Source organism: Oreochromis aureus, linkage group 11 (assembly GCF_013358895.1).
Source record: "Oreochromis aureus strain Israel breed Guangdong linkage group 11, ZZ_aureus, whole genome shotgun sequence".
Classification (NCBI taxonomy): Eukaryota; Metazoa; Chordata; class Actinopteri; order Cichliformes; family Cichlidae; genus Oreochromis; species Oreochromis aureus.
This window is the reverse complement of record NC_052952.1, coordinates 30199953-30215008: the sequence shown is the minus strand read 5'-3', so window position 1 is coordinate 30215008 and position 15056 is coordinate 30199953. Positions and strand designations below refer to the sequence as shown.

The 15056-nt window shown below is 38.6% G+C and overlaps 1 protein-coding gene across 1 annotated transcript in view; it reads left to right on the top strand.

Moving 5' to 3' along the window:
* The window catches only part of bbs9 (Bardet-Biedl syndrome 9), a 169695-nt gene that overhangs the window by 45381 nt on the left and 109258 nt on the right, over positions 1–15056 (top strand). Inside the window, exons 15-18 of the mRNA XM_031756711.2 lie at positions 10295–10435; positions 11327–11422; positions 13268–13440; positions 13637–13789. Coding sequence (XP_031612571.1) covers positions 10295–10435; positions 11327–11422; positions 13268–13440; positions 13637–13789 — 563 coding nt within the window. The remainder of the gene's footprint in view (positions 1–10294; positions 10436–11326; positions 11423–13267; positions 13441–13636; positions 13790–15056) is intronic.

Genomic DNA, 15056 nt, shown 5'->3' with positions numbered 1-15056 from the left:
GCTGATGCTGATGTTGGTTGCTACCTCTGCCAAGCGGATCATGTTCTAAACTCTCTTTGTTAGCGTGCTCCATATTACAACAGCTTAGTAACAGATTTGAAGGAATGCAAGGCCACAGGCCAGGAAACAAGTAATGTAGTTTTTTCCTTTTTTTTTTACAGGATAACTTGAGATTTAAAAAAAAAAAAGCAAATTAATATTTTCTCATGAGCTGCAAGATCATGTGATATGTACAGAACCATATTTGTCTGTTGTTTATATTTTTATTAGTATTTTAATGCATACAGCATATCCTAATAACCCTTAATTTAACTTTTTATTAACACTATACAAAAACAGGTTTTCAGGGTTAAGCTTCCTAGGAGATTTCTACTCTGTATTTCTGTTCCACTAAGGCGGTATTTGGAGGAATTGAAAAACTTGATAGAGCTGGATTTAGTTTATCTGAAAGGACCTTAGATGGCAGAGTTTTTCCTGGCTCAAAATATGCCTTTGAGGGGGACTGTGCACATAACTGTGTTTGGTCAACATGTGGATAAGGCAGTGACTCAGTGTTACTTTACTTACAGAAATCTATGCACTTACCAGTTATTTATGGCCAAAATGTATTTTATGTATGAGTTAATATAAAAAGAAAAAATAATCTAATCTTGATGATTTCTCGTTTTAGAAAGGGCAAAACCTCATCTGCATTTTTAAAACATTTTTTATTTAAAATTTAGATTGCATGCAAAATATTTTTTTCCTGCATTATAGTTTTGCTAGTTTTCAAATATTTTGCATGCAGTTGTGGAGTGTTCAGAGATGAATTGCATCTATTAATTAAAGGTGTGTGTTTGGACAGTATGCATATTAGATATCCTTTATTTTTTTCTAAGTTTTTTAAATTTTTTTACAATTTTTATTCAGTATTCAGTAGACCTGAAAAATTAGTTCTAACGAAAACCTAAATGAACATTATTGAACTCATTGATTTCCATTAGCTGATTTCCTACTTGGATGTTTATTTGGCGTCAGGTTATTTTAAATTAATTAATAATTGTACCTATATACTGCTTGGACTTTCTGCTATTAAAACTGGTGGAAACCCTGCAGACACCTTGATTGGGGCGAAAATATTCACTCAAGCCATTGAATTTCAGACTAATTCATGGATTGCATGTCGAACCCCTCATGAGTTTTCAGTTTCGCATTTATTCAGAATTTTTGCTGGCAGCAGACACTCGTGGCATATTAGAAGCCATGCCCTTGCCTCTTGCTAAAGCAATTACGGTACATTATACCACAGAGAAGGCAAAGACTGTTCAATGAGAAGCCCTCATACATCAGTGCAGACAGAAGAGAAACAAGAATAATAACCTTTTATTGTCCATTGTGCTTTGTTCATGGACACTGCAGCACTGTGGAACATGGGTTCAAACTGTGAACCTCCTGTGGGAAAAGTAGCGCCTTACAAGGATGCTCCTCTGTTACGTCCTCAGTCCACGAGCCCGCAGTTGTCAGCCAGAAGCCAGTTGTCAACTGATGGAGGAAAATATGATCCTGATGTTGTACTTTCTTGTTAATCTAAGAAAAAAACAAAAACAAAAAAAACAATGAAAACACTGGTTTGTGCACGAAAGGGTGTTACAAAGTGGAGAATGGATTTTTCGAAAGTAAAGAGATTTTATTTACTCTTAAAAAGAATGACGACAGTTCTGAGCTCTGTAATTAATTATAAAAAGAACACCTTCTCAGCTTCTTCAGCTATTATTGATATAATAAAGGCTTGCAGCCATGAAACATTAAACTTTTCTAATTCTACCACTAATGGATCCAGAGTTTCACTTGAAGGAGATTTTTGAAAACCAAAGGCTGATTGACCATTGCCTGGCAGCTGGCCAGAAGCGGCTACTGCATGTGTGTGTGTGTGTGTGTGTGTGTGTGTGTGTGTGTGTGTATCCACGCATGTGTATGTGTGCGCGTGGGTTTTTGCTGTGAGAGCCTCCTTGCTCCATTTGACATGTCTTTTACATTTAAAAAATGTAATGGGTGCTTTTAGGTCCTTCTCACTTTTCTTTCTCTCTCGTCCATTTTTGTGTTGTTTTATCCAGTCTTTTTCTTCCTTTTTCTTCCCTCCCAGTTATGGTTTTTCTTTCTTTTCGTTGGCAGTGTAGAGTAGTAATCTGAGCCCCAGACAAAGTAATTACTGGACTTAGCATTTCAGGATTAGATAATACTGCTCAATATGAAGATATTATGGGATTTTGTAGGTATGCGGCTGATCCTGCATTTGAGGTAGATTAGCCATCAAACTGCCAATAGCTCCGATGTTTCTTTTTTTGAATAATGCTCCGTATAGCAGAGCTACATTATCAGTGAGTCAGGACAGAGGACCAATATGCTTGCAGCAACATTACTGCTGAGAACTGAAAGAAACTTTATGTATGTTGGAGTATTGTAGTCTTATTACCAGGAAAAAATTGTGGTAATAATTTGGGTGTGGTAATATTGTGGCCCATAGCTATGTTTTCAAGTTAAAGAACCTCAAGCAGCTGTGAGAAGAAACTTAAAGGCACATTTTAGAGCCAGGAAAACCATGAGCTTTTAATAAAAACAAGCAGGTAGTTAAAGCAAAAATATATTATTGTGAGGGAATGGATCAAACTCCAGTCTCTTGTGTTGTATTTGGCTATGTTTGTGCATATATACAAAAGCATGTGAAGTCGGTATGTGCAAACAGTGATAATGATTTTTTAATAAAACTTTTAAAAGCAAGGGCTACCTCTGCATTTATTTATTTTATTGTTTTTTTCCTGTTTATTGCACCTTTATATAAAGTCAAATAATATGTAAGAAGAGTTCTTTTGATATGAGGAAAGAAAAGCAAACATTTCTTTATACATATGCAGAGCATAAAACTGAATAAATAAGTAAAACATAAAAAATATTACCAACTAGCCATTAGTTCAGCTGATCATTAGGTGTGATTTGGCGCTATATAAATAAAATTGAATTGATTCAGACCCAACGAAATATATTGTTAGGTACCCTGTATTCTTAACAGTATATATCCTGTGCACTTGACATGAAATTATATCTTTGAAATACAAACTCTTTAAACTGTAAAAAATCTTGCTTCTTAAAGAAGTGGCAGAGTTATGACGCGAGGGAGCGATGGAGGCAGAGTTATTACAGGAAGGAGAGGCAGCCATAGGAAGCGCGACTTTCATCAGGTTTAATAAGACGTGAACCTTTTGACTCAGCACCTCGCTGCCTTTTCATTGGCTTGCAACCTGCCATCTGCTTCTCATTCACCTTCACAGGAAATCCTCTTCAACCAATCATATCAGAGTTTAATCTGCCAGACTTCTGTTGCTGTGAACTAAAGGTTAGAGAAGCAGCACACTGACTTTTTAAATCCCGGGGCAGCTGGAAAAATATAGCACTGAGGAGCACAGAGAAGAGATGCTGTCTTATCACAAATATTTTTGTGTTGCTTTTTCAGCCCTGACTTGTAGTCCTTCACATAAACAGACAGACACAAACTAAAGTAATTTCTTTTTATCACCACAAGGAACACACACAAAAAAATCCTTCATGTATTTTCATTTGAAGGTTAAAACTATCAACCAAACCTGTTTTGCTGCATCATAATTGAATGCTCCTTCTGGTTCTACTTAGGCCTTCCACAGATTTCTTCTTCTAAATGAGTTAATACTGATCAGGTTATAAGAATAGACGTCTCTTTCTGTTGATCCCGTCAGCCCGATTTCCACACAAACCTCATGACGATAGACTATTTAATTTTCAATTTGGACATCTTATCATATTCACGATCGGTATGGCTGAGTCAGATGGCTGCCTTTTCCTCCAGCTGTACTTTCCAGTTGTGTGGGAAGGCAAACCAAACACTTGAGAGGAATTTTTTTAGGTCTGTCTATATCCATATGAAGGAAGATGGAGGTTTTCTCAGGGAATTCCCTTGCCAGTTCTTCCAGTTCTTTGTTACTGGTCCGACCAAATAAAACTAGATGGGAGAACTGATAACACTTTCTTTTTTCTGTTTTTTCATTCCTTCACCTTTCATATTATAACATTGAACTCTTTCCTTTTCATTTCTGCAGAGCTTAACCCTAAAGGTAAGTGCTTTTTTCATAGAGCTTCGTAGACTAGAGCAAGTAGAAAGACAGTCTTTTATTAAAAAGACAAACATGTACGTATGCTCTACTGAGATCACACCCATGTTCTTGTATATTCACGTACACTTCTACACTTACTGAAACGTACAGATTATCAAAACTACGCCATATACTTTCAAAACACACACACACATACATTCGGAGCTGTATATACAGGAAGAGCCTGCTGCCTACTGTTTATGTTCCTGTTATGTGATATACTTGGCAAGAGTCTATACACACACATACTCTAATTCAAATACACAAACACACTTGTACACACACACATTTTCCCACTTTATAGAAAATGTAAATATCCCTTTATATCCATTTATTCTTTTAAACTGTTGAGTTTACACAGAAATATCATCTGTCTCACACATACAAGCGTAAAGTGTGTTGACTTGCTGCGCACACATGCACTCCAGCAGTAGTGCTCCTAGTTGTCAGCTGGCATTTATTTAAGTTTGTTTGTGTTTGTGAGTTTGTGTGCTTTGATACAGAACTGGACCCCTATAATCTGTAGTGGCTCTGCAGCAGTACACTCACACATGTTTGTATGGCTATTTTGTGAGGATATTTATTCACTCGATGAATTCACTAGACTAGTGATTCTCGGGCAGCAATGCGTGTACCCCAAGGGTTGTTTTTTTAGGAGCACTATTCAATCTAGTAATTAGGAAAAAAAATCTAATTAATTAAAGAATTTAGAGGAAGTATTAGTGTAGTGTTACTGGAGTCCATCAGACAGGCCTGTGAGAACTTGTCAGTTGATTTAAAATATGTAGGACATAAGTGAAACTCTAGTATGCTAGCTAGAAGGCTACACAAAACACCTTTGAATATGATGAACTATAAAACAGCAGCCCCACCATCAGGGTTGATCCACTGGATCTCCTGTCCTGAGTCATGGGTAGCCCTAGTTAATTGTTGCATTCAGTACAAACTGGACCGTAGCTTTGGGAAACAAAAGTTTTAGGATTGTTTAAACCATCACGCCTTGTTAAATAACAGTGTATAGATTTATGCAGAGCATAAATGCCAGATTACTAATACACTATAAGAGAGGCATAGGAACTCACCTGGATATTTAATGCTAAAATGTAGTGCAGGTTAGCTGCAGCATGTGCACATGATTTATTGAGGACCAGACTGTGCAGTGATTTTTTCTAACTTTTATTGTTTTGCTTGGGTCCACACACAAGTAAGGCAGGAGGATATGTGCATTAAATGCAGAGCCGATTGACACGCACACACATCTCTGAATGCATATAGACACAAACATATGAGTAACATCACCGCTGCTGTGGTAAGAACCTGATTCTGTACAGTGGTCTCCTTCTTAAATAAACTCTGTGGTCTCTCTCTCTCTCCTCTCCCCTTCTCTCTCCCCCCTCTGTCTCTGACATACTGTACCGCAAAGATACATCTGTTGGAATCAGTCTTCTCATATTACAGTGCGATGGAAGTACGCTTCCATTCCATTACAGTACACTGTGACTTTAAGTATTTAACATTTGATAATAGAAATGACTTTATGGCTTTATTTCCTCTATCTCACTTCCCAACCCCACCTTTTTCTTTTTTTGCTAGGAGCTATCAGAAAGGAAGTTAACGGCTTAGAGGTTACAATGTGTGATTTGATCTGTAGATTCAAATGCACCTACACTTTTTTCAATTTATACATCCCCAAAACATCAGCAGCTTACAGAAAACTCAGGAGAGGCAGTGGATGGATTAAAGAATCTGTAAGAAAAACAGGGAAACCTCAGTTTACTGTAGCTGAGAAATTGTGTTTAGCCACTTATTCTTTGGCTTTAGTCTTACTGCAGGCCTCAGTTCCAGTTTCTGAATTGAAGCATTTCCTCAAACAACAACAATTTGAACAATTTGCTGTTTTTCTTTCTGCTGACGTCCTTCTCAACATCAAAACTGACTAAAACAGAGAAAAAAATAACAAACTACAATATTAAACATTTACTTTGCGTGTCTCAGAGTGCAACTTTAGCAGAGACATTCTGTATTTGAGTTATTTTAAAATGGTTATGATATGCATCTACAAAAACATGTATCATGTTTGTTCAGAGCCTGCATTTAGAAAGCATTCATGGATGAACACTGTTGTGTGTCTGAGACCACACAACAATAGTGTTCATGGATGAACACTGTTGTGTGTCTGAGACCACACAACAATGCTCGCCTCTTGTAACTCTTTAACATTGGAGTTGTTATTATCTTATCAGGTCTTTTCTTTCTTTGCTTTTTCACTTTTTTAATCACTTTATGCAGTTTAAGCTCATCTAATTAGTCTAAAATCTCGATGATGAAAAAGTATATTTCATATTCCAAGTCATTATTTTAGCAACACAGACACAAGCACAGACACACAAACTAACTGTGTCTCCATGCATAAAACTCTGGACTGGAGGTGACCAGAAGTATTTTCCTCTTTTCTGGTTTGTTTGTTTTCCAGACTTTTTTGTCATCTTCAACCGAGTTTAAATTTTACACAAAGATAACCTGGGCAACATGGTGAAACACTGGTTACCACTGTTGCCTCACAGCAAGAAGGTCCTGGGTTCAAATCCCCCATCTGTGCCATGGCCTTTCTGTGTGGAGTTTGTGTGTTCTCCCTGTGTCTGTGTGGGAACTCCAGCTTCCTCCCACAGTCCAAAGACATGCATTTAGTGGGGTTAGCTTAATTCATTATTTTAAATTGGCCATAGATGTCAGTGTGAATGGTGGTCTGGCGATCTGTCCAGGATGTACTCTGGTAACTGGGACAGGCTTCAGCCTCCTCACGACCCTGAAAGGAATATGATGAAGAGAATGAATGGATGGACAAAGATAAAATGAGGAAGTCCAAAGTGGGACTTTTAAATGATGAATTTATTTATTAAGGAGAGAAACCTGGAAAAAAACCTGGATAAAAAAGATCTCAAAAAGTAACACATAATGCCACAATCTAAAGACATCTGTCTGTTTGGAAAGAGTTACAAGGCATTTCTTAGGCTTTGGGACTGCAGCGAACCAGGGTCAGAGAAGTTGGAACAGTGGTGAACCTTCCCAGGAATGGCTGGCCTAAAAATTACTGCAAGAGTGCATTGATGTCTCATCCAGTAGATAGCAAAAAACCCAGAATAAAATCTAAAGAACTGCAGGCCTCTCTTGGATCAGCTAAGGTCAGTCTTAATGACTCAACGATAAGAAAGGGACTGGGCAAAAATGGGAGTGCTCCAAGGCAAAAAACACTGCTGACCAAAAAGAACACAAAGGCTTATCTTACAAAAATGATCTTGATGATCCCCAAGACTTTTGGGAAAAACATCTGTGGAACATCATGCCAACATGATAATACATAGTATAATCATATGGTCTGGGGCTGCTTTACTGCTTTAAGACGGACGACTGGACGACTTGTTGTAATCGATGGTGCCATGACTTCTCTCTACTAGAAGGAGAGTGTGCAGCCATCAGTTCATACCCTGAAGCTTAAGAGCACTTGGGACATGCACCAAGACAATAATCCCACATACACCAGCAATTCTACCTCTGAATGATTCAAAAATACAAAACAAAGATTTTGGAGTGGCCTAGTCAAAGTCCAGACTTAAATTCAATTGAGATGCTTTGGCATGACCTTAAACAGGCCATTCATGCTCGGAAACTCTCCAGTGTAGCTAAGTTAAAACAATTCTGCAAAGAAGAGTGGGCCAAAATTCCTCTCTAGCGCTGCGAAAGACTTATTGCCAGTTATCACAAATGCTTGATTGCAGTTTTTGTTGCCAATTGCAGTTCTTGCTGCCAAGGTTGGCACAACCAGTTATTAGGTTTAGGGGGCAATCACTTTTTCACACAGGGTGACGTATGTTTGGGTAGCTTGTTTCCTTTAATAAATAAAGAAAATCATAATTTAAAAAAACCCCCACTTTGTATTTAGTCAACGTATCTTTGTCTAATATTTTAATTTGTTTGATTAAAACATGTAAGTGTGACAAATGTGCAAAAGGAATCAAGAAGGGGGCAAACACAGCTTCATAACACTGTATGGAGTTGGCGATAAGCGTGCACACACCTATGCCACCTCCTGTTAGTCCAATTCATTCTTCCCTGTCTGTCTCACCATCCTTTCTTCTCCATGTTCAACTCTTTTTTTCCCCCCTTTGTTGCTTTGTCAGCATTATTTTCCTCTAATTTGTCTCCATCTCTTTGTCCTTTCTTTGTCATTTTTCCCTACTTGTAACTTTTATTATGTGTTTATATTTCCTCCTCCTCTCGCTTTCCAATCTTAGCGTTTCTTTAGAGTTTCTTGTTTAAATGGTAAGATCAACAAAACCAGCCTGACTCAGCAAACAGTGTTTGAAATGTGTTTCAAACATAAAACATCCCTTATTATTACCTTAGTAAGGAAGGACCGTAAGGGCAAAAAAATACCATCAGAACACATAATAAAAGGATTTAAGTGGCTGCATTCACCATTCACTATATATCCTATAAACTTTACCTTAGTAGGGATCATTTTCCAAAGCTATAGCGACCTTTACTTGATACCTTGGTGTTTTTGATTTTTTAATGTTTTTCCTTCCTTCCTTTCGGGCAGCCAGTGCTTTCATTCATTTCAGTATGTTGTGAAATTCAACTTGGAAACACTTGAAACTCGCCTGAGTCAGCCAATCCATCACAGCGCACATCATGTCTGCCCTGATTATCATCAATGTTACTTTAAAACACATTGGTCATCTGTTATATATTTAAAAAATTTGTGATGTTTATTAAATGAGCTTGAATGCAAAAGCACATAAAAAAAGATCAAATTGTTTTTTTTTTATAGAGTCAAAACGTGAAATTGTATTTTGTTGGAGATCGGAATTGGATATTTTCTGTGTTAAGGCGATCATGTTCAAAGGCGGGAACTGAACAGTCAGCTGGATGATAAAAAAAGTGAAAAATGGATCGACGTATCATGACCGCTAACGTTAATGAACAGCGCTGAGAATAGTTTGCATTTAGATTGATTTTTATATTTAGTAAATCTGCAGCATATTCACTTTGACAACATGTATATCTAACCCTCTTTGTTGTGTTTGTTGGAAGTGATGTGTTGTTTAACTATCCAGCCATCCAGAACGAAGGGTCATTGAGAATTTAGCTGAGTGAGGAAAGAAGAAAGCAGGCCTCAGTCCGTCTTGCTCTTTAAAACTTTGAACTTTTTCTCTCTCTCCATCTTCCTTTTCCCCTCTTTTCTACTGTTTTCCTTGGCTTTGCCTCTTCCCCTTTTCTCTCTAGGCCTCAGTGCATACATTCAAACCAAATTGAATTATTCACATAATCACATAATAATTGCTTGTCTGGGAGGAAAAGGTGCACAGTAGTTGTGGGTAATTATTACTATCTGTAATAACCTGGAACTTTCCCTAATTAAACCGTCCCTTCTCATATTATTTTCCTTTCAGTCTCTCTCTCTCACATGTTGGTTTATTTCCACTTGTTTTTCTGCTCAACTCTCCTGTCATTAGCTCACCTCCTCTCCTCTGGTTACTTCGCTCCATCTCTTCCTAACAACTGTTTTCCTCCATCGCTCCTTTCCCTCGCACTGTTATTCTAGCTAAGTGTACATTTCTGCCAAGCTCAGCACTCCATACACTTCGAACATAGTTGTAGTTGGCCTTAACTCGCCTCCTCACTTCCTTTTTCTTTTTTCTTGTCAGTCAGTCCCCACCATCTTTCACAAAACTTCCCTTTCTGATCTTCGACAAACTCACCTCCACACTTGGCGTTGATGTCGAGTCTCTCGGTCTTCTAGCTCTCAGATGCTCATGCAATAGGAATACCTGAACTGTTGACTGTGTGAACAAACGTTAACTGCTGTTTGGAGAGAAAGCTAAAAAAGCGATGTGGAGGCCTCATTTGAGTCACTGCGCGGGGTTGGGCGAAATTGAAGGAGTAGTCTCTAACTTTAAGGTTCTATTTCTGGAAAGGAGCAACAGGAGGAGGGAGACTGGATTTAAGATTTTAAGATGAGCAATGCAGAATTAATTAATTAATTAATTAATAATAATAATAATAATGATAGTAATAAATAGTCTACTTTTTTAAGAACCTTTTCTGATTATAGTGATGGTTCTTATTTGCAGGAGTTCCCAAGGTCCTCCAGTCCAGGTTCAATCTTCCTCTGTCATTGGTGTGTGTCGCTTGTCCTCCACCCAAAGCCACCAAGTTTAAGATAACTGTGGACACCAACCAGCCACCAGTTGACCTCAGCTCCATCTTCCGAGGTAATAGCACACTCACTCTGTATGCAAACACTTAACAATGATGTGTTGGTGGCGTTCTCAGTTTCCCAAACAATTAATGGTTCTGTATTTGAATCACAGATTTCCAGAAACCAAAGCGCACTGCTCTGTTTCAGTCATTTTCTGTGCAGATCGGTATGCAGTATTGACCTTAACGTACATTTGTTTAAAGTGGGTTGTCCACTTATTGCAACTGGTTGGCTTGTGCACACGTCGAAATGTAAACCCACACCAAAAGCTTAGCTCTAGGTATAAGTGACAAATAGGGAAAGAATGCTATATAAAGCACAAATCAGTAAAATGTCAGTGATTAAACAATTTTTTTTTCATGCACACTTTACCGTGTGTGTCTGTTTAGTTCTTCTGCATTGACTACATCTTACAGTTAATGATTCGTAATAGCCAATAATCAATGACGTGGCTACCTAAGTGTTTTACACAAAGCCAGATGATGTAAGCATGAATGGAAAGCTAGTGAAGGCAATGAGAGATGTGTAGCTGTGTGAATGTGTATACATTTATATGAATAATCAACGGTTATGTATCGGTGTGTGGTTGTGTATTTATACGAGTCTGTTTATGCGTGTTTATTTGTGATTCCGTGTGTGTGTGTAGGTCTGAGCTCTGGGAACGTCTGTTCTGCTTCCCAGTTATCTACAATCGGCCACAGTCAGCAGCTCTGACGTCTAAACACACACACATGGTGTTCATACTGAGTGTGTTCTTTTTGTGTGAATAGAGATTTGTGTAAGCTTATTTTGTGTTTGTACATGCAACTGTATCTTGTTCTCCTTTGTTGGCGTCCTATATCATGATAGCCTGTCCTATCTGTCTCATCACATTGTTTTTTTGTCTTTCTGTCTCTCTCTGCAGAGTTTTCAGCAAAATCAGAAGATAAGGATGGGAATAGTTTGGCTTTCCAGCTTCTGTCAGGAGCCAGGGTTACTGTGCTAGCCTCCAAGACCTCCCGTAAGTCTAACGGCATTGGATAATGAACGGGTATTTAATAAGATTCATCTTTTGGCCCCATTAAAGCTGTTTAATTGTGGGATTAAAACAAGCCTTGCGAATTATCTGTTTCTAATACAGTCCTGTTCCAGGTGTCTAATGTTTTTTTACCAGATGTCTTTTTCATAGCCTGTCTTCACCTGCTAATTTCTTTTGATAGCTTTTAATTACTTGTGATAGAAAATCATGCCTTTTTGTATTTCTTGGAGTCGTTGAGTACCTTTTGTTGATACCTGTTGGATTAAAAGAGAATAGGTAGTTTGGTGGCACATGGTAAGTACAGTGGTCCCTCGCTATAACGCGGTTCACCTCTCGCTGTTTCGCGGATTTTTTTGCTTGTCGAATTTACATAAATCTTCGATCGCTAGCAGTGTGACTCTGAAGTGCTGTACTGTATGTTTGTAAGTTTTCTCCCCAACAAACACAACAATGTTGATGAAACGTTTTGCACCGTCAAAGGCACCTGCGGTAGCACCCAAAAGGCAGATGCTAACCAGATGCATAAAAAGTTGAACTTCTGGACATGCTAAAGGAAGGTAGAAATTACTGTATTTTTCGGACCATAAGGCGCACGGGATTAAGCGAAACAAAACAGTCAGATAAGTCAAACTTTACTCAACTCATCCTTCTTGCTTCCTCTACTTCCGTACCATTGATTCATTAATGTTGAATTGTCTCACAGCTGCTCTATTCCCATGTTCTGGACCTGAAAACAGGGTTTGATCTTAGGTTTCATTCTATAACACTGGACTTATATTTTGGGCAAAGGTTTGAACTTTGAGGGTTTTTAAACATGAGAGAAAAATGTGGAAATTTTCGTGCCTGTCTGAGAAAAGTGTATAAAGTGTGTAGTGAGGGGTTTTACAGCTGTAAGACATCTATAATAATTGTATAAATTAAAGCTGGCTTCTTCAGAGATTTCACCTATTGCTGGTTATTTTTAGAACGTAACTCCCGCGATAAACGAGGGACCACTGTATTATAATCTTACAGCAAGAATGTTGTAGGCTCGCAGCCGGTTGGTCAAAGGTTGAGTAGCTGCTTGAGTACCCTCACTAAGAACCTTCTTTCTTTCTTTTCTGAACATGAAGGATTGTCTCTATAGTAACATGTCAAAGGTGTGCCCCGCCTCTAGCTGAGTGTCAGCTGAGATAGGCTCTATATAGCTGATACTGAGCTTTTAATTTTTACATACACCACTTTAAGTCTGACTTCTTGCATCACTTCTATGGACTTTTACAAACCTCTATGAGACATTCATATGAAGACAATTTAAAAACTTTTTTATTGTTATTTTCAGGTTTTTTGTTTGTTTGTTGTTTCCTTTTTTGGTTAGTGAAGCAGTGAAGATAGACACAGAGGAAAGTAGGGTGAGAGAGATAGAGAAGATATGCAGCAAAGGGCCAGGATAGGATTCGAACCCAGACCGCCTCTCTTCGGCCGTGCAACATGTGGTTTTCTGCTCATCCACTGAGCCAAAGTGGCACCTGTGATTCTAAAACTGTATATCCCCTTAATCCATTTCTGGTTCTTAGAGATCTTTTTATAAATATCACTTGTCACTGTGTCACTACTTATATTCGTCTGCTCTTTCATTCTTAACAAACTTTAGTACCAGGTGTTTAAATATATGTTCTTAGTCGCATCAATACACATTTACACACTACACAAGGCTCAGTGGTTTAGATAGTTTTAACTATTTAAGAACTCTAACCATCTTTCGTTAGCATGTATCATCAATTATATTTTCCATATTAGAATATATATGCATAAATATCTTATATATTTTATGTGTGTGTTTGTCAGAACGTTACCGTATTCAGAGCGACAGCTTTGAAGACATGTGGTTGGTTGTGAAGGAGCTGGTCCACAGGTTTGACCAGCATTTCTCCAAAGTGGGAATCAAGGATTTCAAGAAAAGTTTCAGTGGACCTCTCCCACTGGAGGAGTACTTCCTGTCTGTAGACAATCACTTCCAGGTACTAACACACACCGAGGGCAACCATAAGTGTAAATCCTCCATTGTCAAGGGTCAGGGATTAAAAAAGAAATGAGTTAAATATCAGTCAATTTGGTTATTATCAGTTCTGACACCTGTCAGGTGTCAGAACTTATTTAATTTTATTAAGTTAAACCACAATTTGTCTGTTAAATATTTGTCATTTTGTCTCTTAGCTGCGCATCAGTGCTCAGAAATATCAGGACCTGCTGTCGGAGCGAGCAGTCCAGTTCAGAGCCATCCAGCGCCGCCTGCTGACTCGGTTCAAGGACAAAACCCCAGCACCCCTGCAGAACCTTGATACACTAATGGATGCCACTTACAGCCAGGTCAGACACATGCACTGAGGTTTGCTTTTTTGCTTGGAGTCTTAGATCCCCAGCCTGTCTGATGTAACCCCATACGCCAATATTAAAGAGGGAGGAAGCTATTATTCAAAGGAGCCATCTGAGGTAGTTCAGCATCTGTTTGGGACAACTCTGAGAGGAGACCCTCAGGCTTGTGGAACAAGCACAAAGCAAGGCATCTTATATGACCTCATGGCACCTTAGAAACTTCCAGGAGGGGTGGGTACAAGAAACTTTAGGGCTGGGTACTTACTGTGATTTCACTGTGGCTTAGCATGTGTTTCCCTATGTTTTTATGCTGTTTTGTGTCATCTTGAAAGCACACTCACACAAGAATGAGAGGGAGCATATGTACTTGGGAACAAAAGTATCAGCCCAGTGCCATATCTGTTTAAAGTGTGTATGTGTGTGTGTGTGTCCAACTGGGTGTGAGCACGCAGCTAATCACCTAAACAGAGGAAGTCTATAAATCTCCAAAATGTAGCCCTCACACTATAAATCTACACTAACACATCATCACAGTGTGTCTCTGTGTGTGCTGTGTGTATATTTGTGAGGACCAGTTGGACTATTAGCTCTCATGAGGATACTTGTGGAAGGTGAGAACATTTTGGCCAGTGCTCACATTTTGGCACCTTTAAAGGGTGTATGAGGGTTCAGACTTGGTTTCAGGGGTAGAGTTAGTATTAGCTATGAGATTATATGATACTTAAGCTTTATCAAAGATGGTTGTGTTGGTCAGGTATGCGAAAGGTGTCTTTTTGCTTTATTTTCTAATAGACCAGGCCGGGGCGATGTAGGGTACATGGATTTCTCAACAGGTGATTTCTTTGCAGTGGTTGAGTGTTATTTTTCAACATGCTGGCTTAGTGTTACGACCTAATCAGAAAATGAAAGACTCTTATACTTATAGATATATAGATATTTGTGTCAATGTGACACCAGCGGCTGACAGAACTGAAGTATTTGTCACCCTGAAATGAGAACATGTTGGCCATTCAGTGGAGATTATTAATTTTTGGGCAGGAGAAGGCTCAGTCTAAGTGAATGTGGTTTAAACTGTAGAGACACACTGGCATGTGCAGCTGAGGTCCGTATAAAGTCGATTTTAAAACAAAGCAGCTGTTCGGCTTTTGTCTCTCTCTTTGTTTAACTGTGAGGTATTGGAGGGTGGAGCAGTATTAGTGTCACCGTGATATTGCACGTATGTGTTTGTTAGACAAAGTGATGGTTGCTTGCCCCTAGTGTT